Source organism: Lepidochelys kempii, chromosome 2, assembly GCF_965140285.1.
Source record: "Lepidochelys kempii isolate rLepKem1 chromosome 2, rLepKem1.hap1, whole genome shotgun sequence".
NCBI classification, from domain to species: Eukaryota; Metazoa; Chordata; order Testudines; family Cheloniidae; genus Lepidochelys; species Lepidochelys kempii.
This window is the reverse complement of record NC_136381.1, coordinates 143,511,435-143,536,997: the sequence shown is the minus strand read 5'-3', so window position 1 is coordinate 143,536,997 and position 25,563 is coordinate 143,511,435. Positions and strand designations below refer to the sequence as shown.

General features: G+C 44.4%; 1 protein-coding gene across 1 annotated transcript in view; it reads right to left on the bottom strand.

Moving 5' to 3' along the window:
* Positions 1 to 25,563, bottom strand: part of SEMA5A (semaphorin 5A) — a 656,101-nt gene that overhangs the window by 369,228 nt on the left and 261,310 nt on the right. Inside the window, exon 4 of the mRNA XM_073332370.2 lies at positions 1,583 to 1,628. Within this exon, the coding sequence (XP_073188471.1) occupies positions 1,583 to 1,628 (46 nt within the window). The remainder of the gene's footprint in view (positions 1 to 1,582; positions 1,629 to 25,563) is intronic.

Sequence of the window (25,563 nt, the reverse complement as noted above, 5' to 3'; positions counted from 1 at the left end):
AGATTGAAGTTTTTGTGTCATTATTATAACAACAACTGTGTGAAAGCAAAGATGTAAAATTGACAGGTTAGGAGAAAAAAAATTTCTGCCATTATGTAAAGTTTCAAAATGTTCAGTCACTTAGAGTTTCATTCTTTCATTTTGATTTTTGTGGGCTCCCCCTGCCTGCCACCCAGGAGCTCTCTGGAACTATTAAGAAGATTCCAGGAACTGCTCAGTCTGTTGGCTGCAATATTGATGGCAGACATCCTCATGATGTCATTGATGACATCAACAGTGGCACAACATAGTGCCCAGCTAGCTAAGACAGAAGCCAAGAAGAACTCTCAACATGAAAGCTGATGAAGATTTTTGTGACAATTATGAAACCTCAATAAAACCATAAGAGAACTGCACTGAGTTTCAGTATGATTGATTAATTAGTGTTGCCAAGTCTTGTGATTTTATCACAAATCTTGTGATATTTGGCATTTTTCTTTAACCCCCTGTTCCTGTACTCATTTGCTTATGTGAGTCTCAGGGTTCTTTTTTAAGTTTCTAGCTCTCATGATTGTGGAGAGAAGCTTGAAAATATGAAGCATAAAAACCAGAAATATTTTTAAGACAGATAATCTCATGATTTTTTAACTATTGGGATTTACAATAATGTGATTTCAAAGTGAAAACATAAAGTAGCCCAGATATGCTTGAAACTGGGTCCAGGATCACTCGAAAAGCTTATGAACATCAGGCACACATTTTGTATTTCCGTATCGTAACACATCAGCCAATTTAAATCAAATTCAGTAAAACAATTTTTAGAGCCAAGAACTCAAAAAGGATGACAAATACTTTTGCTTTGGCAGTGTGTGCATGGAAAGAATACTGCAGTACTGCTGTAAAAAGTAAAGAGATTCAGAGGCCAGTGTGAATATAAGGCTCAGATACATGACAAATTCTGAATGTGGACACTTCCTATGTCCTTACAAAGTTCAGGGGGGAAATTAATTACTCTGAGTTTTTTTCTAATCTTTTCTTGAAGCCTGAAGACTTGGATTTCAAGCTCTAATAACTTTGAAAAGCAATTAGCTGTATTAAATAAGGCAAGCAGATTAGTTTGTATTTGTTTATCACAACCCTTGTTTTTCCCTTGCTGTTTGCTGTTCCTTAGCAAATGTGAGTACACTCCTTCATTTACAATTACAAAGAAAGGACAGATGCTTTTCAAACAGGGATAATGGATTCTTAAGAGAGTTTCACAACAAAACCATAGCAGGGTGCTCAGTTGCAAGTCAGACCACTTCTGCAGTACAGCAACCATTTCTCTCCCCATCCTCCATTTTGTAAATATTAACTCTCACTAAAATCACAGTAGATAGTGAGATAACAGCAGGACTGTATGGCCCAGGACAAAGGCTAATCTGGATTAAAATGAGTAATGTGATTTACATAATGAGGGGCAACAAAGATGACAAAAATAGCCATTCAGTCTGCTGTACCTGTGAAGCATCTGAATACCTTGATTAACAGCTTTGAAACATCTTTTTCATCAAATCAAAACCAGGAACTAATTGAGACAGACAGAAAAATATATTGCACATACCTGGATTAGAGATAGATCCTCAAGATGTAACCTGAAGAGGTAATTTCTAGGGTGAAAAAGAAAAAGAAAGAAATTTTTTACTAGTGCTTTAAATAGCAGTAAAGCAATAATTTACTAAAAAGGTATGTGGTTAGAACAGAGCCTGGCATTCAAGGTTCTTGGCTTCTATTCTGAGCTCTGTCACTGACTCAGAGAGAGTCTTTAGGCTAAATATTAAGGGACATTTCAAAATTTACTTCTAATTTTGGGCACCTATAGCCTGTTTTTTCAAAGCTGCTGAGTATTCACAAATCCAGGTGAATTGAAGTCCTCTGACAAACAGACATCACATTTTTGAAGTCAGTGCAGTTGTGATCACCTATATCAGGACTGAAATTTTCATTTAAAAAAATATTTTCACACTATGCTTTTAACCTACAATAATGTTTATAATGAAAACATTATAAACTCAGTCAACTCCTTCTGAAATTAAACAAGAGCAAATATGTGTGCCTCAGGGCTACCCTTTTATTTTATTTACTGAGTTGCTAAAGCACTTCCCATTTATCTATTGTTTAGTAAAAGCTAACAGCTTTACCTTGCCATGTGTTACCACCTAAAGCTCCTACTGAATTTGATGGGAATCGGGAATGGAACAAGATAAAGACATGGCTATAAGTTACTGTGTGTGAAATCACTAGAAAATATGAGATAGAGTTCTCAAGCAGATGAATTTGTATGACTGAATACAGAGCTTGAAAATTTCCAGCATGTGCTTGTACAAAGACTACGTTTTGTAGCATAAATGAAATACAGGCAGTCCTCAGACTTATGGCACAATTAGTTCCTGAAAATTGCATCGTAAGTTGAAATGTCGTAACTCCCGAACCGCAAGCCACTCCATTCTATTACCCACACCCTAATATCTTAATTCTACAACTCCTAGTTAGAAAGATGCAGAATTAAATAATTCCCCATCCCTGAACGAACCAAATAATGCTACTCCCTACACGTATATCTAGCTCAGTAGTTCCCATCCCTTTGGGTGGGTAATAAAAATTCCCCTATTTGTGACAGTTCTGCACCAGGACTCTGCCATTTCCCATTGCTGCATTTCCCTGTTTCTGATTGTTTTTTGCCTAATCCTTCTCTGTCTCCCTCCTTTTTCATCTACTTTTGCTTTACATTTTCACCCCCTATCCTCTACTTCTTTCCTCTCTTTCTCTACCTTTATGTGAAGTCTCTAGTTCTCAGTCTCTCTGCTTTCTCCCCCTTCTCCCTCTCTCGGTCATTCCCATCACCTTCTCTTTTCCTCTATCTCTTCCAGTTCCCTCCCTATTTTCTTCTCTTTCTTTCCTTTTCCCCCTCTCTCTCAATATAGCTCCCCTGTTTTGGTCTACTTTTTCTCTATTCCCTAGTGCAAAAGTTGGTACCAGGTGAAAAGTTTCTCCACGGACTATTCTCCAAAAGAAGCAAGTCTGCAGGCCCTTAGTTAAGGCTCTTCTCATGGCCATTAAGTGGCTAAAGGGCTAGATTTTCAAAAGGTATTTAGATACCTAAAGATACAGATAGACGCTAGTGGGATTTTAAAAAGTGCCTAAGCAGGTTAGGTGCCTAACTCCTATTGAAATCAATAAGAATTAGGTGCATAACCTACTTAGGTGCTTTTGAAAATCGTCATCATCGTCAGCTATCCCTCAATACAAGGATGACGTCTGACAGGGGATGAGAGTAACTCATGAGTCACTGATGAGAGTAAAAATGGCTGAGAATTCAATCCGGGCTCTACAGGTTTTTCCACCTATATGAGAGGTGGTTGCTTGGAGAGAGCACAACTGCTGGCTGGGACGCTATACGCTTTCCCTTCCTCCTCTGCCATTTCTCAGCTTCTTGAGCAAGGACATTCTCTTCAAAACGGGCTGAGGCTTGATGTATGATGCAACGCCATTGCAGTCTATTGCCAGCCAGCTCTTCCCAATTCATGGCCTCCATTCTTAAGATACTTTCAGGGTGTCCTCTAGCATTTCCTCTGTCCCCCGCAAGTCCTCTTACCATGACTAAGTTGAGAAGAGATGACTTGCTTCAGAAGACGAGTATCAGTCATCCGCACACAATGACCAGCCCCGCAAAGTTGTTGTTTCATAATCTTCGCCTCAACACTGATGGTATTAGCTGAAGAGAGAATGGTGGCATTGGTGCGATGGTCTTCCCATCTGATATGGCGAATCTTCCTGCGGCAGTGTTGTTGGTATCACTCCGGACACTTAAAATGGCTTCAGTATGTCACCCATGTCTTGCACACACAAAGAAGAGTGGGGATGACTACTGCATTATAGACCGGGATCTTAGTTTACATCCGCAGATCTCCGTCAATGAAGACGTGATGAAGCAACTTTCTGAAGGATGAGCTGGCACAATGGATCCTATGTTTGATCTCCACATCTAGATTGGCTATCTGGGAGAGGTGGCTACCAACGTTTTCACCACTGATGACAATTTGTGAGAGAAGGGGGGAAACTTGTGCTGGGGCAGGCTGGTGGACCACTTTAGTCTTCCCAATGTTGAGGGAAAGTTCGAGGCTATGATAGTCACCTGAGAAAAGATCTAGGGTGGATTGCAAGTCAGCCTTGGTGTGCACGAGGATAGCACAGTCATCAGCATACTGAAGGTGGGTAATAACAGTCCTGGTGACCTTAATTTTAGAATGAAGATATCACAGGTTGAAGAGCTAGTCGTCCATGTGATACTCAATCCCTATTCCAGAAGAAAGGAAGTCATGAATAAGAAACAAGATCATGGGAAGACAGAAAAAAGGGTTGGGGCAGTAACACAGCACTACTTAACACCAGTACAGATGGTAAACTGGATGGTGGCAGTCATCCCATTATGAAGTAGCCTGAGAATGCAAATGAACTTCAATGAACAACCGAGCCTAGACAGCAACTTCCATAAGACTTCATGATTGATGGAATCAAAGGACTTAGTTAGGTCAATAAATGCCATAAACAATGGCTGGTGTTGTTCTCTACATTTCTCTTGGATCTGTTGAGAAACAAAAATCATGTCAGTGGATGTCCCAACATGGTCTGAAATCACATTGGGATTCCGGAAGGATGTCTTCTGCAAGAGGGAGGAGACAGTTCAAAAGGATGCGAGTGAGGATCTTCCTAGCAATGGAGAGGAGAACAATGCCTCGGTAATTTCCACACATTGACTTGTCCGCTTCCTTTAAAATTGTCACATTATCATTCTTTAGGTCAGGTGGTCGTCTCCTTGAACTGTTACCTTGTTGTGGTGGAGAGGCTTGTGTATCCCAATGACCCTCAGAACTATGTTGTCCGGAGTCTTATAGTCCTGGGAGGGTCACTCTTGGCAAACAGTTCTGAAGTGAGGTTCCAAATGAAGTGCGGTCCAAACTTCAAGACCCCAACAGTGGAACAGGTGTGTTTGAGGACCTGTCAGTTCTCTGCAGCTGTGAAGGCAGGTGAGGGCAACAGTACGGAGACCTCCGTTTGTCATGGATGTCCCTGCCACCAAGTCCAGGGCGCCTTCCTTTCAAGTTTTGAGAGGTTGCTGCCAGTGCACCGCCTCCCCATGTTAAAATATTTCACACATAGACCTCTGCCAAGGGTGTTAACATCTCCTACTAACAAAGTCCTGAGGTGATGGATGAGTGGTGTGGGGAACAGGAGCAGTGATATCTGGAGTCCCTAGTCACAAATCTGCATGCAGGCAGCGGCCATGTGTTGGTCGTCTTGCATTTGGAATTTTGAGACAGAAATCGCAAAAGCGCAATTCCGTAGCTGCGCCCATGACTGAGCAGTCCTTTTCAGGATTACCTCTGCTCACCCTGAATGGGGGAGGGGCTAGAAAAGATGCCTTAAACATAGGCTCTCTCTTGCACACCCCGGCCTGATGGCCATGTCCAGGGGGATCACTCTACCTACAGTCGGAACAAACAAAGCAAAGAAATGAAGTTCGCCAGTTGGAATATTTGCACTCTCATGGATTCCCCAAGCAATAACTGTCCTGAAAGAAGAACTGCCATAACAGCTAGCGAATTTGCAAGATATTATACTAATATTGCTGCCCTAAATGAGACCAGTCAGGCAGATGAAGGCCAAGTGAAAGAAGATGGAGGTGGCTATACCATATTTTGGAAAGGAAAGTCATCGAAGAGAGGCGTTAGTGTTAGTTTTGCCATCAAGAACAAGATTGCTAGCCAGCTTTTAGAACTTCCTATGGGTATTAATGAATGTCTCATGACTTTTTGTCTTACGTTTGTTAACAATGAGTATGCAACGGTCATCAGTGTGTATGCTCCCACACTTGATGATGATGGAAGACAAAAAGGAGCAGTTTTACTGTGCTCTTGATGCAGTCCTGACTACCACAGAAAAGAAAGTCAAGGTTATCCTCATGGGTGACTTCAATGCAAGAGTTGGGTGACACACCGAACTCTGAAGGGGCACCACTGGAAAAGAAGGGGCAGGAAATGTCACGTCTAATGGCATTCTCCTCCTCAGCAAATGTGTGGAGCATGATTTGCCTATCACAAATGCCATCTTTAGACAGAGGGAGAAATATAAGACCACTTGGAACCACCCAAGTTCCGGACACAGGTATCTTGACTATGTCATCGTCAGAGCCTGTGACCGTACTGATGTCCATATATACAAGTTACAAGAGATACGGATGACTGCTAAACAGATCATCGTCTGGTCAGATCAATCATGAACATGTGGCTTGCACCACAACACAGTAAACAACTAAAAGGAATGCGGAAGAGATTTAACATCAGGGTACTTAAAAATCACACTAGTCATGAGACCTTTCAGCAACGCACTATCGAGAGGCTCTCTGACCTATCTGACAACATCAGTGATATCCAAACACACTGGGAGGTGATCAAGACCATTATTCACAAGGCATGTGCTGAAATCCACTGGATATTCCACTAACTACCATCAGCATATGTTTGATGAGAACAACAAGGAAATCCTAGCACTTGTTTATCAGAAGAGAAGCGCATTTTGCGCTTGGCAAAATAAAGCCTCTAGTCAGCAAAAACGAGAGACTTATCATTGGCTAAAAGCTGTAGTTCAAAAGAGGTTGTGTGACATCAAGAATCAGTGGTGGCAAGCAAAGGCCATGGAAATCCCGAGATTCGCTGATCAACATAACATGAGCTTTTTTCAAGTAACAAAAGCCATCTATGAGCCAAGTTCATGAGGCACAGCCCCTCCGTGATCTCAGGACAGCTCCCCCCTTCTTAAGTACAATGTAGTTCTTAAGCAACATTGGAAGAAAACAAACAAGAAATTCCCTCATGTGGAATTAGATTGATGCCCTCCCGCCCCCGGGTCATCATTTAAATTCATAGCACAGAACACGACAGGAAAGAGATCAGGAACAGTCAGCATGGATTCACCAAGGGAAGGTCATGCCTGACTAATCTAATCGCCTTCTATGATGAGATTACTGGTTCTGTGGATGAAGGGAAAGCAGTGGATGTATTGTTTCTTGACTTTAGCAAAGCTTTCGACAAGGTCTCCCACAGTATTCTTGTCAGCAAGTTAAAGAAGTATGGGCTGGATGAATGCACTATAAGGTGGGTAGAAAGTTGGCTAGATTGTCGGGCTCAACGGGTAGTGATCAATGGCTCCATGTCTAGTTGGCAGCCGGTATCAAGTGGAGTGCCCCAAGGATCGGTCCTGGGGCCGGTTTTGTTCAATATCTTCATAAATGATCTGGAGGATGGTGTAGATTGCACTCTCAGCAAATTTGCGGATGATACTAAACTAGGAGGAGTGGTAGATATGGTGGCAGGTAGGGATAGGATACAGAGGGACCTAGATAAATTAGAGGATTGGGCCAAAAGAAATCTGATGAGGTTCAACAAGGACAAGTGCAGAGTCCTGCACTTAGGACGGAAGAATCCCATGCACTGCTACAGACTAGGGACCGAATGGCTAGGCAGCAGTTCTGCGGAAAAGGACCTAGGGGTGACAGTGGATGAGAAGCTGGATATGAGTCAACAGTGTGCCCTTGTTGCCACGAAGGCCAATGGCATTTTGGAATGTATATGTAGGGGCATAGCCAGCAGATCGAGGGACGTGATCGTTCCCCTCTATTCGACATTGGTGAGGCCTCATCTGGAGTACTGTGTCCAGTTTTGGGCCCCACACTACAAGAAGGATGTGGACAAATTGGAGAGAGTCCAGCGAAGGGCAACAAAAATGATTAGGGGTCTGGAATACATGACTTATGAGGAGAGGCTGAGGGAACTGGGATTGTTTAGTCTGCAGAAGAGAAGAATGAGGGGGGATTTGATAGCTGCTTTCAACTACCTGAGAGGTGGTTCCAAAGAGGATGGTTCTAGACTATTCTCAGTGGTAGAAGATGACAGGACAAGGAGTAATGGTCTCAAGTTGCAGTGGGGGAGGTTTAGGTTGGATATTAGGAAAAACTTTTTCACTAGGAGGGTGGTGAAACACTGGAATGCGTTACCTAGGGAGGTGGTAGAATCTCCTTCCTTAGAAGTTTTTAAGGTCAGGCTTGACAAAGCTCTGGCTGGGATGATTTAATTGGGGATTGGTCCTGCTTTGAGCAGGGGGTTGGACTAGATGACCTCCTGAGGTCCCTTCCAACCCTGATATTCTATGATTCTATGATTCTATGAACACTTGAACTAATAAAATGACTGGTAGCAGTAGAAGGCTGTTATCCTTCATGTGGACCTTCCAATAGAGAGGGAGGGGGATACACACTTTGCCAGTGGATTTCATAGATATTTGGTAACAGGAGAAGAATGTTCAGATTCAGGACTCCTGAGTTCAAGTCCAGGTTTTGATAAACATAAACCCTTCTACCACTGTGCCCCCAGCCAGTCTGTCCCTTTCTGCTTCTATGTAGCTCTCTCATCTTCCAGCTCTTTCTCCCCGCCCCCAATCGGTTGGATTGATATCAGATTGGAGGGAGGTCTCAACTGTGGATACATGGGAATCTGTTCTGGATCCAATGTTGTTTAACATCCGTATTAATGACCTGGATGTAGGTATAAAGAGCATGCTGATCAAGTCCGCAGATGACACAAAGCTAGGTGGGAACCTACACTTTGGAGGATAGAGCTAAAATTCAGAGGGATCTTGATAAGTTAGAGAACTGAGCTATAGACAACAAAATGAAACTCAACAAAGACAAATATAAGGTGCTGTGCTTAGGGAAGGAAAACCAAATGCACAAATACAGAACAAGGAAAAACTGGCTTGGCAGCAGCACTGCTGAGAAGAATCTGGGAGTTGTGATGGATCACAACCTCAACATGAGTCAGCAATGCAATGGAGTTACAAAAAAAAGCAAATGCAATTTTAGGTTGCATTAACAGAGGCATAGAAGGCAAGTCACAGGAGGTTACAGTATCGCTCTTCTCAGTGATTAGGCTTCAGATGGAGTACTGTATCCAATTTTGGTCATCAATGAATAGAAAGGATGCAGAGAAACTGCAAAAGATCCAGAGGTGAGTGACAAAGATGATGAAAGGGATGGAATGCAAGCCATATGAGCAAAGACTGAAGGAACTAGATATGTTTACTTTGGAAAAGAGGAGTTTAAGGGAGGATATAATGGCAGTCTTCAGATACTTGAAAGGCTACTATGAAAAAAATGGAAAAAAGTTGTCCTGCCCTCTCCAGCAAAAGAGAACAAGAGGCAATGGGTTCAAACTACAGCACAGCAGATTTAGATCAAATCTCAGGAAAAAAATTCTAACTCTAAAAACAGCAGGACAACAGAACACACTGCCTAGGGAAGTCGTGGAAGCTCTTTCCATGGAGGTTTTCAAAAGGAGGCTGGATAGCCACGTGTCTTGGATGGTTTAGATACAACAAATCTTGCATCTTGGCAGGGGTTGGACTAGATGACCCTTGCAGTTCCTTCTAACCCTATGATTCTACGCCTTTCACTCTGCTTCTATCCACCTGCCCCATCCCTTAGCTCTTGGTCCTCCCCCAACTCGGGTCATCCACACCCTCTGCTCTGATCCACCTCCTACCCTGGTTCTCGCCATCATCTGGCTTTGCTTCCTCAGCCCCAACTCTGGTTCCTGGTCTGCTCTCCTAACTGCTTCCCTACCTCTCCCTTGCTTCTGATCTCAGCTCTTGGGCCTGGTACACCAGTGTTCAGGAAAGTCCTGCTCAGCGCCTGAAGCCTTTGGCTGGAGCATTCCCAGCATAGAAGGACTCTTGGAGATTTTAGCTGCCAAACTGCAAACAAGTCTCTACTGAGTACATTCAAATTAGATTTTTCAGAGGCTTGGCCAAGTATGGGCAGTTTTCAGTTCTCAGAAACTAGGAGAAACTTAAACAAAAAAAAACAAAAAAAAGACAAAGACAAAGAAAAAATCAGCCTGGCACAGACACCTGGCATTAGGGTGACCAGACAGCAAGTGTGAAAACCAGGGACAGGGGTAGGGGATAACAGCTGCCTATATAAGAAAAAGCCACAAAGATTGGGACTGTCTCTATAAAATCAGGACATCTAGTCACCCTACCTGGCATGGAAAACATATCTCAGCCTGAAAACTTAAAAGTCTGGCAAATTAAAACCGGCAACCGTAACTGTATGTGATGCTACAAACTAGGTGGTACTAAAAACTCTGCCCATAATTAAATAGCTAGAAGTGTGGCTGTATGAATAACAGAAAAAACATTTTTGTTTGTAAACAGTACCTTTGAAAGATTCATAAAGAAACATACATGGAAGTCACCAGTACCATTTTTGTAGTCAATTTTCAGAGCAAGCTTGGACAGAAGTATTCCAGTTCTTTATCCAGTTAGATGAATTTATCAAATATGTCATGAAAGTGAGACTGTCTCCACTTTTTACTCTGAGGCATCCAGCACACATATTCATTTTACTGTCAAAATAAATTTTGTAGTGGGGCATCTGTAACAGCTTAAGGATTTCAGCATATTATGGTCTGAAGAACACAGTACTATGTTTTGCATCTTTCTACTACTCACTTTTTCTTCATTTGGAAACTAATGTATAGACTTGTCTGAGATTGATTAAGAGATGATTTCTGGGTACAATCAGCTCTGCATTGTCCATTTCACTCATACAACCCATAACCAGTGCACACTGAATGAACAACATTTGGCTTGAATCTCACAAGTTATATCCAGTGGAAATCCAGCAAGAGTTAAGAGATCCTGGACTAGAACTTCTGATTTTATCATCTGTGCAAGTTAAATTATAGCTAAATAAAAATACAAAATTAATCTAAAACTAATTTCCACCCAAGTCTGAAATAGCCCAGATCCACTGACCTTCGGAATATGCTGCAAGACACATCTATTTCACTAAACTTTTTCACTAAGAGGGTGGTGAAACACTGGAATGCATTACCTAGGGAGGTGGTAGAATCTCCTTCCTTAGAGGTTTTTAAGGTCAGGCTTGACAAAGCCCTGGCTGGGATGATTTAACTGGGAATTGGTCCTGCTTTGAGCAGGGGGTTGGACTAGATGACCTTCTGGGGTCCCTTCCAACCCTGATATTCTATGATTCTATGATTCTATTTACATGTGCTACTGTGAAAAGCAAGCCTTTGAGAGAAATCAGATGTGTGGGGGAAAGGGGAGTTTGATGTTCTGTGGGCAATCTAATTGTGTTCTCATAACTTTGGCAAGGGCGTCTAGAGCCTTGGTTAGATGCCCTTTTTATTTTTTTGTATAAATCTAACAGTAATATTCCTTACAGAAACAACATAATCATACATTTAAATGTGAACTCACGGTTCCTACTGGAGTCAAACAAGAGACTTGTTACACACATACAGACACACAGACTGAACATCTACTTAACAGCACACAGCACAGATGCATAGCACAAAAAATACCACATCCAGTTGAAACTGGGTGCACATATGCATTGGTTAAATTTAAGCACATGAGTAAGTCCTGCTGGCTTCAGTGCAACTACTCACATTCTTAAAAATTAAGCAGATACTGAGAACTGGTCTACACTACACAGTTAGGCAGCTTACATCAACCTAATTACATCAGAGTACACACTACAGCCTTGTCCCACTGATATAAGTGTCCTACTACACTGACATAACTCCACCTTCCATGCGAAGTGTAGGGCTTATGTCAGTGTAGTTAGGGTGATGCAGTGTCTGTGTAGATACTGCGTTACTTACCTTGGCTGTCTTGTCAATTTCAGGGCTCCATGCTCAAGAGAAAGTCAAGAAACCCTGGCTCCCTGCTCCCAGCCGGGCTGCTCCCCTGGACAGCTGCTCCCCTCCACCCCCCACAGTGGGAAGGTGAGACACCCAGGCGGCTGGGGAGCCAAGAGCCTGGGGAGCAGCTGAGTTTCCTTAAGGGAGCTGCACAGGGCTGAGAGCACTGGCTTTCAGCCCCCCACACCAGCCCTGTGTAGCCCTGCTGGCTGTAAGCTGACCTAACATTGGTCAACTTAAATCTGTTGTGCAGACGTGCCCCAAGTATTTGTAATATGGGACCATACAACAGAAAGAAGGTATAATCCATATTGAAACTTGGCCAGGATATTGGTGCTAGCACCCTAATTCTTTCAAATGTGTCATGGATCTTTAATGACCACAAGTGGTCAGGACCTCAATTTTATATCTCAGTCAAAAGCTGAAATACATATACTGCACAGGATTGGGCTGTGTCTGACAAATGAAAGCATTTCTGTCCTCCTGGCTGAATAAAATATTCCAGAAGAGAACCACCACCATGCCCAGCTTTCTTCATAAAACATGCCTTTTGTACATATGTAATTTTTTAATGTGAATAATTATAGGAAAGATTCATGACCTATTTAATAAGAGGTGAAGTGCTAAGGTGAGTTTGTTTCTGACCTGTTCAAACTGCATGCAGAAAGCAGACTTTCAAAGGCAAGAGCTCAGGAGAAGGCAAAAGGAAAAACAAGTATTTGTGACTGGTACATAGGAGCTAATGCAAGTAAATCATTGGAGAGATCCAGCAAAGATAGATTTAAAAAAATTGTACACTGCTGCATGACAGTGTTTACACAAAGTTTCAGCAATATATGAAGTGCAAACTAAACTGAAAGAGTCACAAAACATTGCATGAAGTCTTTTCAATCTACTATATATATATTGTCTTTTTAAAGACTAAAAATACATGTGTAAGCAGGGGAATGGTAAGCAGGGGAATGGTACCACTATTGTGGCGAACTTTCCTGGCTTATACACTACCCCAGTGAAATGGGCTAACAAAAGGATTTGAGTTCTCACTCCCACTCCCTTTACCCAGAGGCCTGCCTGACCTCAAGGGCTCCCCTTCCACTCTCCTGTGTGGCAGAATCCTCGTAACCCCAACAAGGCTGGCCCCAGGACTCCTGGGGGCTCGACCCCCAACCTTGCCATGATCACGTAGTGTAGTGGCTAGGGTGTCCCCACTAAGGGATGCTCTCTCTGCACTGGATGCTTCCCTGACCCACTTATCATTACATACAGTTCAAAGCAAATACAATTGATTAAACAGCAATCAATTTTTAAAAATAAGGAAAAAAATGGGAAAGGTTAAAGGAAAACATGTCACCCCACTCTGTGGCACGGGGACATCACAGCCAGCATCTCTGGAATGTAAGGGAAGTTCAGTCTGTTCCTCACACGTCCCAGGCCCCTTCTCAGGCCCTGGCTGTGCTGCAGGGATGCTACAGGTCGGACACTTGCTCTGGCGGTGGCCACACACCCTCGGGCTCTAGGTAGCAAGACCCTTCTTCCCAGCGTTGCCCCCGCCCCATTGGGGTTACGATCCCCATCCAAGTCTGGCCAGCCAGGCGTCTTGGCTGGAGGCGTCTCCCAGTGCTGGGCCCACTGCCCAGGGTCCCCCTCACTCTCCCCATCTGCTCACCACACATGGCACTGGACTGCTCCAGCCCCAGCTCCACTCTGCCTCAGCACTGCTGCTGCTCTGCCTCCAGCAGCCTGGGCTGCTTCTCTGGCTCCTCGGGCTCTGGTTCTACAGCTCTCCTCCTAGCACAGGTCTGCTCTATGGGCTGCTTCTGTAACTCTACTCAGGGTATGTCTACACTTCGAAATTAGGTCGAATTTATAGAAATCGTTTTTTTAGAAATCGGTTTTATATATTCGAGTGTGTGTGTCCCCACAGAAAATGCTCTAAGTGCATTAAGTGCATTAACTCGGCGGAGTGCTTCCAACGTACCGAGGCTAGAGTCAACTTCCGGAGCGTTGCACTGTGGGTAGCTATTCCACAGTTCCCGCGGTCTCTGCTGCCCATTGGAATTCTGGGTTGAGATCTCAATGCCTGATGGGGCTAAAACATTGTCACGGGTGGTTCTGGGTACCTATCGTCAGGCCCCCGTTCCCTCCCTCCCTCCGTGAAAGCAAGGGCAGACAATCATTTCATGCCTTTTTTCCTGAGTTACCTGTGCAGACGCCATACCACGGTAAGCATGGAGCCCGCTCAGGTAACCATCACCATATGTCTCCTGCGTGCTGGCAGACGTGGTACTGCATTGCTACACAGCAGCATCAACCCAATGCCTTGTGGCAGCAGACGGTACAATACGACTGGTAGCCGTCATCGTCATGTCCAAGGTGCTCCTGGCCACATCGGCCAGGAGCGCCTGGGCAGACATGGGCGCAGGGACTAAATTTGGAGTGACTTGACCAGGTCATTCTCTTTAGTCCTGCAGTCAGTCCTATTGGACCATCTTATGGTGAGCAGGCAGGCAAGAGATGAGGATGGCTAGCAGTCCTACTGCACCGTCTTCTGCTGAGCAGCCATGAGATGTGGATGGCTTGCAGTCTTTCTGCACTGTCTGCTGCCAGTCAAAGATGTAAAAGATAGATGGAGTGGATCAAAACAAGAAACAGTCCAGATTTGTTTTGTACTCATTTGCTTCCCCCCTCCCCTGTCTAGGGGATTCATTCCTCTAGGTCACACTGCAGTCACTCACAGAGAAGGTGCAGCGAGGTAAATCTAGCCATGTTTCAATCAGAGGCCAGACTAACCTCTTTGTTCCAATAAGAACAATTACTTAGGTGCACCATTTCTTATTGGAACCCTCCGTGAAATCCTGCCTGAAATACTCATTGATGTAAAGCCACCCCCTTTGTTGATTTTAATTCCCTGTAAGCCAACCCTGTAAGCCATGTCATCAGTCACCCCTCCCTCCGTCAGAGCAACGGCAGACAGTCATTCCACGCCTTTTTTCTGTGCGGACCCCATCCCAAAGCAAGCATAGAGGCCGCTCAGCTCACTTTGGCAATTAGGAGCACATTAAACACCACACGCATTATCCAGCAGTATATGCAGCACCAGAACCTGGCAGAGCGATACCGGGCAAGTAGGCGACGTCAGCGCGGTCACGTGAGTGATCAGGACACAGATTTCTCTGAAAGCATGGGCCTTGCCAATGCATGCATCATGGTGCTAATGGGGAAGTTCATGCTGTGGAATGCTGATTCTGGGCTCGGGAAACAAGCACAGACTAGTGGGACCGCATAGTGTTGCAGGTCTGGGACGATTCCCAGTGGCTGCCAAACTTTCGCATGCGTAAGGGCACTTTCATGGAACTTTGTGACTTGCTTTCCCCTGCCCTGAAGCGCATGAATACCAAGATGAGAGCAGCCCTCACAGTTGAGAAGCGAGTGGCGATAGCCCTGTGGAAGCTTGCAACGCCAGACAGCTACCGGTCAGTTGGGAATCAATTTGGAGTGGGCAAATCTACTGTGGGGGCTGCTGTGATGCAAGTAGCCCACTCAATCAAAGATCTGCTGATATCAAGGGTAGTGACTCTAGGAAATGTGCAAGTCATAGTGGATGGCTTTGTTGCAATGGGATTCCCTAACTGTGGTGGGGCCATAGACGGAACCCATATCCCTATCTTGGCACCGGAGCACCAAGCTGGCGAGTACATAAACCACAAGGGGTACTTTTCAATAGTGCTGCAAGCTCTGGTGGATCACAAGGGACATTTCACCAACATCAATGTGGGATGGCCGGGAAAGGTACATGACGCTCACATCTTCAGGAACTCTGGTATGTTTCAAAAGCTGCAGGAACGGACTTTATTCCCAGACCAGAAAATAACTGTTCGGGATGTTGAAATGCCTATAGTGATCCTTGGGGACCCAGCCTACCCCTTAATGCCATGGCTCATGAAGCCATACACAGGCAGCCTAGACAGTAGTCAGGAGCTGTTCAACTACAGGCTGAGCAAGTGCAGAATAGTGGTAGAATGTGCATTTGGACGTTTAAAGGCGCGCTGGCGCAGTTTACTGACTCACTTAGACCTCAGCGAAACCAATATTCCCACTGTTATTACTGCTTGCTGTGTGCTCCATAATATCTGTGAGACTAAGGGGGAGACGTTTATGGCGGGGTGGGAGGTTGAGGCAAATCGCCTAGCTGCTGGTTTCGCGCAGCCAGACACCAGGGCAGTTAGAAGAGCACAGGAGGGCGCGGTACGCATCAGAGAAGCTTTGAAAACCAGTTTCATGACTGGCCAGGCTACGGTGTGAAAGTTCTGTTTGTTTCTCCTTGAAACCCCCTGTCCCTTGGTTCACTCCACTTCCCTGTAAGCTAACCACCCTCCCCTCCTCCCTTCGATCACTGCTTGCAGAGGCAATACAGTCATTGTTGCTTCACATTCATGCATTCTTTATTCATTCATCACACAAATAGTGGGATGACTACCAAGGTAGCCCAGGAGGGGTGGTGGAGGAGGGAAGAAAAATGCCACACAGCACTTTAAAAGTTTACAACTTTAAAATTTATTGAATGCTAGCCTTCTGTTTTTTGGGCAATCCTCTGTGGTGGAGTGGCTGGTTGGCCGGAGGCCACTCCACCGCGTTCTTGGGCGTCTGGGTGTGGAGGCTATGGAACTTGGGGAGGAGGGCGGTTGGTTACACAGGGGCTGTAGTGGCAGTCTGTGCTCCAGCTGCCTTTGCTGCAGCTCAACCATAAACTGGAGCATACTGGTTTTATCCTCCAGCAGCCTCAGCATTGAATCATGCCTCCTCTCATCATGCTGCAACCACATTTCAGCTTCAGCCCTGGCTTCAGCCCGCCACTTAGTCTCTTCAGCCCGCCTCCTCTCCTCCCAGTCATTTTGTGCTTTCCTGCACTCTGACATTATTTGCCTCCACGCATTCGTCTGTGCTCTGTCAGTGTGGGAGGACAGCATGAGCTCAGAGAACATTTCATCATGAGTGCGTTTTTTTTTTCTTTCTAATTTTCACTAGCCTCTGGGAAGGAGAAGATCCTGTGATCATTGAAACACATGCAGCTGGTGGAGAAAAAAAGAGACAGCGGTATTTAAAAAGACACATTTTATAAAACAGTGGCTACACTCTTTCAGGGTAAACCTTGCTGTTAACATTACATACATAGCACATGTGCTTTCGTTACAAGGTCACATTTTGCCTCCCCCCACTGCATGGCTACCCCCTCAACCCTCCCCCCTCCCCGTGGCTAACAGCGGGGGACATTTCTGTTCAGCCACAGGCAAACAGCCCAGCAGGAACGGGCACCTCTGAGTGTCCCCTTAAGAAAAGCACCCTATTTCAACCAGGTGACCATGAATGATATCTCAGTCTCCTGAGGATAACACAGAGAGATAAAGAACGGATGTTGTTTGAACGCCAGCAAACATACACTGCAATGTTTTGTTGTACAATGATTCCCGAGTACGTGTTACTGGCCTGGAGTGGTAAAGTGTCCTACCATGGAGGACGCAATAAGGCTGCCCTCCCCAGAAACCTTTTGCAAAGGCTTTGAGAGTACATCCAGGAGAGCTGCAAATGCCAGGGCAAATTAATCATTAAATATGCTTGCTTTTAAACCATGTATAGTATTTTAAAAGGTACACTCCCCGGAGGTCCCTTCTCCACCTGCCAGGTCCAGGAGGCAGCCTTGGGTGGGTTCGGGGGGTACTGGCTCCAGGTCCAGGCTGAGAAACAGTTCCTGGCTGTCGGGAAAACCGGTTTCTCCGCTTGCTTGCTGTGAGCTATCTACAACCTCATCATCATCTTCTTTGTCCCCAAAACCTGCTTCCGTGTTGCCTCCATCTCCATTGAAGGAGTCAAACAACACGGCTGGGGTAGTGGTAGCCAAACCCCCTAAAATGGCATGCAGCTCATCATAGAAGCGGCATGTTTGGGGCTCTGACCCGGAGCGGCCGTTCGCCTCTCTGGTTTTCTGGTAGGCTTGCCTCAGCTCCTTAAGTTTCAAGCAGCACTGCTTTGGGTCCCTCTTATGGCCTCTGTCCTTCATGCCCTGGGAGATTTTGACAAAGGTTTTGGCATTTCGAAAACTGGAACGGAGTTCTGATAGCACGGATTCCTCTCCCCAAACTGCGATCAGATCCCGTACCTCCCGTTCAGTCCATGCTGGAGCTCTTTTGCGATTCTGGGACTCCATCATGGTCACCTCTGCTGATGAGCTCTGCATGGTCACCTGCAGCTTGCCACGCTGGCCAAACAGGAAATGAGACTCAAAAGTTCGCAGTTCTTTTCCTGTCTACCTGGCCAGTGCATCTGAGTTGAGAGTGCTGTCCCGAGCGGTCACAATGGAGCACTCTGGGATAGCTCCCGGAGGCCAATACCATCGAATTGTGTCCACAGTACCCCAAATTCGACCCGGCAAGGCCGATTTAAGCGCTAATCCACTTGTCAGGGGTGGAGTAAGGAAATCGATTTTAAGAGCCCTTTAAGTCGAAATAAAGGGCTTCATCGTGTGGACGGGTGCAGGTTTGCATCGATTTAACGCTGCTAAATTCGACCTAAAGTCCTAGTGTAGACCAGGGCTCAGTCCCACTCTGTCTGATCCAGGCAATTCCAGCTCACACAGAAGACAGGACACACTCTAGCCTCCTGACTACCTGATGAGCCTGCTTGCCCTGTCAATCAGGCTGACCTGGAGCATTGGTCTCTCCCCATTGCCCCTGGGGACTGTCAGCCTCAGGGTCCTGATTTTGCTTTGGCCCTTTTCCTTACTTTTAGTACTGGGAGCTAGCTAACCAAAATACCCCCAGAATTTTAGTAAGGGGACAACAATCCCCTTACACATGCATGTAAGCTTAAAATATATCTTGCTCAAAAATATTCACCAGTGAATTTACAGATACTAACACTCCATTTTCATCAGATTTATTTCTCCTTTCATTGTACATACCCTCCACCTATCAGTATCACTTGTTCTTCCTTCAAACAAGAAATTAAGATATTAAGCTAAGTTGCAAATTCACTGTCCACGCTGGATGCCTGCTTTCTTCCCCCCCTTTCAGAGATATACTGAGCCACAATTCACAGCACATGTAAGGAGGTACCACAGACTGAACTTGGAGGGTTTTACATAGTGTACTCTATTCCTCTCTACATGAATCAAGTTTGTATTGCTGAATTGCTTAGCAGACAGCTATCTGAGCTCTCATTGGTAATTTTCAGGTCAGTGATTTGCAGAATGTCATGTTATTTCCTTGAGGATATTTCATTTTTGCACAATTTGTTATGAATGTTGTGGTGGAATTTCAACACAGGACATCTCATTATTGATTAATATGTTTTATAAATCATCATGACATCAATTTCAATCTTCATTATGAGAAACACAACTCAATTTTAAGTTTCTGTGTCCGAACTACACATAAATTCATAATTATGCAGCAGGACTATCTCCAAGAAAAACAAAACAGACATTTTTGTGCTATGAAGTTACTTGGTCACACAGTAAAACACAAATTTCTTCTCTATTAATATGTGCAGCATGGAATTAGAAATATTGAGTTAACAAGTATTAATGAGGCTAACACGTCCATGACTATATAAATATGATTACTGCAGGCTTCGTAGAGCACAAATTTATTGTTAGAATTCACCAGAAAGGGAGATACTTGGGAAAGACCTAAGAAGAGCATTAGAGTGATAGCAAGAGCAAACTGAATGTAATAGCAATTAATATGGTACTGAAAAGAAATGATCAGTGCAATTTTGAGCTGCATAGGTAGTCATTGTGCCACAGACCAGATAGGTGACAATCATTCTTTCAGTACACTATTGAGATTATACCTAAGGTTGCCACTTTTGCAGTTTGTGCTGCAGGACAAACTTGTTGTTTCATGTCACATCACCAAGAGGTACGAAAAAATACTCCCAGGGCATTTTTAAAAGTAGTTTCTTCAGACCTAAGGTGAGATCTCTTACCAAGCATATATGCCTCTTGTCCAAATGCAGTGATGATAAAAGCAGTGACGTAAGCTATATGTTAGGACATAAGACCTAGGATTGGAAGGGACCTACTGGGACATCAAGTCCAGTGCTCCTGTTATTGCATGCAACCCTGTCATATAATTAGATCTTTAACAGGGAGTGGTAAATCCCTTTCCCACACATCCTGGGCAATAAGGAGATAAGTAAGTTGATTAGAAAGTGTCTGAAATTAGTAAAGCAGGATAACTTACATTCAGTCGATGAGCAAACCAAATGTGACACACACACCTATGAACAGAATATTTGTTCTGCATTCGGAAAGAAGCAGGATGATATACTTATCATAAGAGGATGATGAATTACTTTTCCATCTATTAGTAATTAAGAAGGATGTTGAATAGTATCTACTAGAGATAAACATTTTTTAAATGAGGAGGCCCAGATACTCTTGCACCCAAGAGTCCTAAAAGTGTAGGTCGAAGAGATCACAAATGGGATGACTTGGGTAACTGAAGCCCAGTTAGACTGATGTCAGTCCTGGGCAAAATAATGGAAAAGTTGATAGAGGATTCAATTAATAAAGAATTAAAAGATGGTAATATAACTAATTCCAGTCAACACGGTTTTAGGGAAAACAGACTGTCAAAAAAAAAATCCCACATTTAATTTTTGGAGGTAATTATATATTTGGTTCATAAAGGTTACTCAGAAGATATAATGAACGTAGACTTCTGTAAAGTGTTTGTCTTAGTACTGCATGACATTCTCATTATAAAATTAACACTCTACCACATAAATAAAGCACACATCAAATGGACTAAGGACTGGCTAACTGACAGATCTCAAATAATAGTTGTCAGTGGGGAATCATCATTGAAATGGGGTTGTTTCTAGTAAAGTTCCACAGGGATCAGTTCATGGCTTGATGCTATTTAACATTTTTATCAATGATCTGGAAGTAAATAAAAAAATTCACTGCTGGTAAAATTTGTGGATGACACAAAAAGATTGGTGGAGTGATAAAAGACATTTTGCAGACATTGACCCATCCGCGGGCACGGCCCCCTGCAGCTCCCAGTGGCTGTGGTTCACTGTTCCTGGCCAATAGGAGCTGCAGGAAGTGGTGGCCAGCACATCCCTGTGGCCCGCAATGTCACGCAGCCCACAATCAGCTTACCCTGGTGGGCCACATGCGGCCCGCTTGTTGCCCGCCACTGATGTATGTCATATGTACAAGATGGAGGACAGTATCCTGGAAAGCAGTGACTCTGAAAAGCATTTAGAGGTCATACTGGACAAGCAGTGTAACATGAACTCCCAGTGTGATGCTACAGCAAAAAGGGCCAATACAAAAATGATTTGAGGGCTGGAGAAAATGCCCTAGGGTGAGAGACTTAAAAGACCTCAATTTGTGTAGTTTATCAAAAAGAAGACTGAGAGGTGACTTGATTACAATGTATAAGCACTTCCCCTGAGAGAAAATACCAGGAATGAAAGGGCTCTTTAATGTAGCAGAGAAAGACATAACAAGACCATCAATTCTCCATCAATTGCTGTCTTCAGCTCAAGCCTGGATGGCTTTCTGAAAGATATATATTTAGCCAGATAAGTTATTGGGATGACTGGGTGAAATGTAATGGTCTGTGTTATACAGGAGGTCAGACTAAATGATGGTCCCTTCTGGCTTCCAAATCTATGAATGCTCGTAAAAATGCCCTGTACTGAGACCAGAAGAAGCCGTAGCTGTTTTGTCAGCCAGGGCAGTTCCCCCACTTCCAAAGGGCAGAGAAAAAAAATAGTGATGTGGCTCCCTCTGAAAGTTGGCTTTCGGGGCAACTACCCTGCTTGCCCACTCCTCAAGCCAGCCTTGCCCCAGGGCCATATTTTCAGAGGTTCAGTAAATTGAAAATTAAGTGGATGTAAGGCTAAATTGGTCTAATTCACAATCAAGTTGGTGTAACTTTCAGAACAAGGGGCAGGAAGAGAGGAGTATAGCAGGAAAAGCAAATAAAAGAAGGATGTATAAAGTTTATGTTAAATTAGTCCCCACTCACACTTACACTTTTTTTACCACTGCTTCCAGCACTTCAACATGTAAGTTACATCTGTTTAAACTTCCTTAGATCCATTCACTTTCACTCATTGAAGTGGGCTGGTAAGTGTATGTCACTTATGAATTTGCCTTCCTGAGTTCCAGTCTGAGACTGTTAGCAAGAACTTAACAGCTAATTTCATATGTTGGAAAGAAGCATAAGGAGAAAAGCAGTCTGTAAATCTTTGTTTTAACTGAAAAAAATAACACAGTGTTCTTACATTGAGATAGACAACTTAATATAAAATCCTAGTGGAAACAAAGCATAGGAAGTTTTTACCCAGGAGTCAGCAACCTTCGGCACGTGGCCCATCAGGGTAATCCACTGGAGGACCGCGAGACATTTTGTTTATGTTGACCGTCCACAGGCACAGCCCCCTGCAGCTCCCAGTGGCCACAGCCCCAGGGGCTTCTCAGCTAACAGGGACTTTCCCCGCACCCACTGTTCAGCCTTTCTGGGAGCCTGAACCCCAAATAAATCTGTTTTACTCTGTATAAAGCTTATACAGGGTAAACTCATACATTGTCCGCCTTCTATAACAGTGATAGAGAGATATGCACAGTTGTTTGCTCCCCCAAGTATCAATCACTTACTCTGGGTTTATTAACAAACAAAAATTATTTTATTAAGTATAAAAAGTAGGATTTAAGTGGTTTCAAGTAATAAAAGACAGAACAAAGTAAGTCACCAAGCAAAATAAAGCAAAAACACGCAAGTCTAAGCCTAATACATTAAGAAACTGATTACAGGTAATATTTCACCCTCAGAGATGTTCCAATAAGCTTCTTTCACAGACTAGACTCCCTCCTAGTCTGGGCCCAATCCTTTCCCCTGGTACAGTCTTTGTTAGATCCAGCAGCTATCTCAGGTGGTAAGCAGAGGTTTTCTCATGACTAGCAGCCCCCTTTGTCCTGTTCCACCCCCTTTTATAGCTTTGGCACAAGCCAGGGATCTTTTGTCTGTGCTTGGCCCCCACCCCTCCTTCCAAATGGAAAAGTACAAGATTTAAGATGGATTTCAGTATCAGGTGACATGGTCATATGTCCCTGTGAGACCTCATTCTTCATTACCCACAGGCTGGCCCACAGTACATAGGAAGGCTTGCAGGTAAATAAACCCATTCACAGTTCATTGATTCTGAAGCACCCTTAATGGCTTCCACTTAATATTTAGCGTAAAGCATATTTCAGTTATGTCATATTCATAAGCATATTTCTATAAACCATATGGAGTGCAACATCATAACTAGTGCACTTTTTTGATATACTGTATTTCAAACAGCTATAGATCAAAGCGCATTATGGAACTTCTAGTGCATGCTAGCAGGGTCCACATGGCCAGTTAGCACACAGCAAGCTAGTGTACTGTAGATTTGCACCCTGGCTTGCAGCGCTGCAGTAAATTGCCAAGTAGACAAGCCTGGGACCACACTTAGGGTATGCTTCATTGCAAAGTTAACTCAGATGATCAGCATCCAGGAACAAGCACCCAGGTGGGCCTAGCTCAGGCATGCGTGGCTGCACTGCAAAGCCACACTCAAGCATGGATTAAGTCCACGTTGGTGCTGCACTTGCTTGTGTCTGTGTGTGGCACATCCAATGATTCTTAGCACTGCATTAAATTGCATCACCCCATGGGCTTGTCTTCACTATGGGGGTAAATCAACCTAAGTTATGTGAATAACGTAACTGGAGTAGACATAGCTTAGGTCAACTTACCCTGGTGTCTTCATTGCTCTACATCAACGGGATATGCTCTCCAGTCGACTTCCCATACTCTTCACGGAGAGCTGGAGTACCAGGGTTTACCGGAAAACACTCTGCTGTCAACTTAGCGGTTCTTCACTGGTGAACTAATGGCTGGGCCATCTGAGTAGCTTGGAAGATGGATGCCAGGGCCATCCCTAAGGGGTTGCAGGGCCCAGGACAATCAACCCCCCCTTCACCCCCGCCCCAGGCCCCGTCCCCACTCCCACCCCTTCCCCCAAGCCCACCGCCCCTTCCCACCCCTGCTCCGCCCCCGCCCCTTCCCACTTCACTCCTTCCCCAAGCCCCCGCCCCAACTCTTCCTGCCCCTGCTCTGCCCCCTCCCTGCCCCCTTCCACCCCTTTCCCCAAGCCCCCGCCCTGCCTCTTTCTGGCTTCCGTCCCTGACACCGGGAGCCAGCAGGTCAGAGCAGGGCAGAGCAGGGCGTGCTGGGGCCACGTGGCTTGCTCCTGCCAGCACCAGGCCCCCACTAACTCCACAGGCCACCCTGGACCCCGTATCCTGAAGCGTGGGGTCCCCCAAAGTGCAGGGCCCAGAGCGGTTGCCCTGGTTCTTCCTATGGAGGGCATGGCTCTGACAGACACATACCCAAGGACATGCTATTCAGGAAGCTATCAGAGGGAACAAGACTTCCCAAGTTTCGCTATAAAGACACATGCAAGTGAGATATGAAGCAATTTGGAATTGATCCTGACCAATGGGAGGTCTTAGAAAGTGATCATAATAAGTGGTGCCATTGTCTCCATCAGGGTATCAAAGTCCATAACAGAAGCTGGCTCCTGCAGCTTGAAGAGAATAGAGCCCGCAGGAAGCAAGCAGCTCCCAACCAAGATACAAATATTTGCAATAACTGCCAAAAATCATGCAAATCTCGGATTATACTATTCAGTCACGAGACATTGCAAACCATATGTACATCATAGGCTGCAATTCCCACCATCTCTCACAGACGAAAGGATGCCAAAAAAATTAGTGTGAAGAGAGGTACATGTTTCCAAAATAAATGTTTAATTAGCAAAATAAATATATGTTCAAAGTATTTCTTTTTACAGGTAAATTCTTGGTACCTGTCTTTCCTCTCAATCAGTAGCCTCGGGACAGCTCATGAAGAGAAGCACTAAGACTCTCCAGCTGAGAGTAGGCAGAAGCAAGACACGAACTTGTAAAGTTGTCTATTCATTTTTAAAGAGGTTCTTAACCAGCTGTTAGTGAATCCTTTAATTTGCTTTTCCTTATTCTGACAAAAAATGGTAATGGTTCCAGCTAAGGTTCCCACATACATATTTAAGTAAGTGAGAAGGTGTATTAGTGCAGTTCTTCATCAGTCTGATAAGGATTGACTGGGCAATGAGCTACCTGTGAAGAAGTTATGCTTCTTGAAGTAAGACCAATTAACTTGTGAGAAAGACCACACAACTGCTGATATAAAAATCCTGTGTTTAAAATATGCAAAATATGTCCTAAATAGTCATTTTTAACAGAACTGCATAAGCCATAGCATTGAGGCCACTTCTGATAAGCAAGCATATGTTTAAGAGTATCTGAACTATCCAAACTTGAATCCACCAGCCACCTGAATGACAAATCAACTATTCTCAAGGTTTCTTCCCCACTCTGAACTCTAGGGTACAGATGTGGGGACCTGCATGAAAACCTCCTAAGCTTACTTTTACCAGCTTAGGTTAAAACTTCCCCAAGGTACAAACTATTTTACCCTGTGCCCTTGGACTTCCACTGCCACCACCAAACGTTTATCTGGGTTTATTTATTAGGAAAGCGTTGTTTGGAAACGTCTTTCCCCCTAAAATCCTCCCAACCCTTGCACCCCACTTCCTGGGGAAGGTTTGGTAAAAATCTTCACCAATTTGCATAGGTGACCACAGACCCAAACCCTTGGATCTTAAGAACAATGAA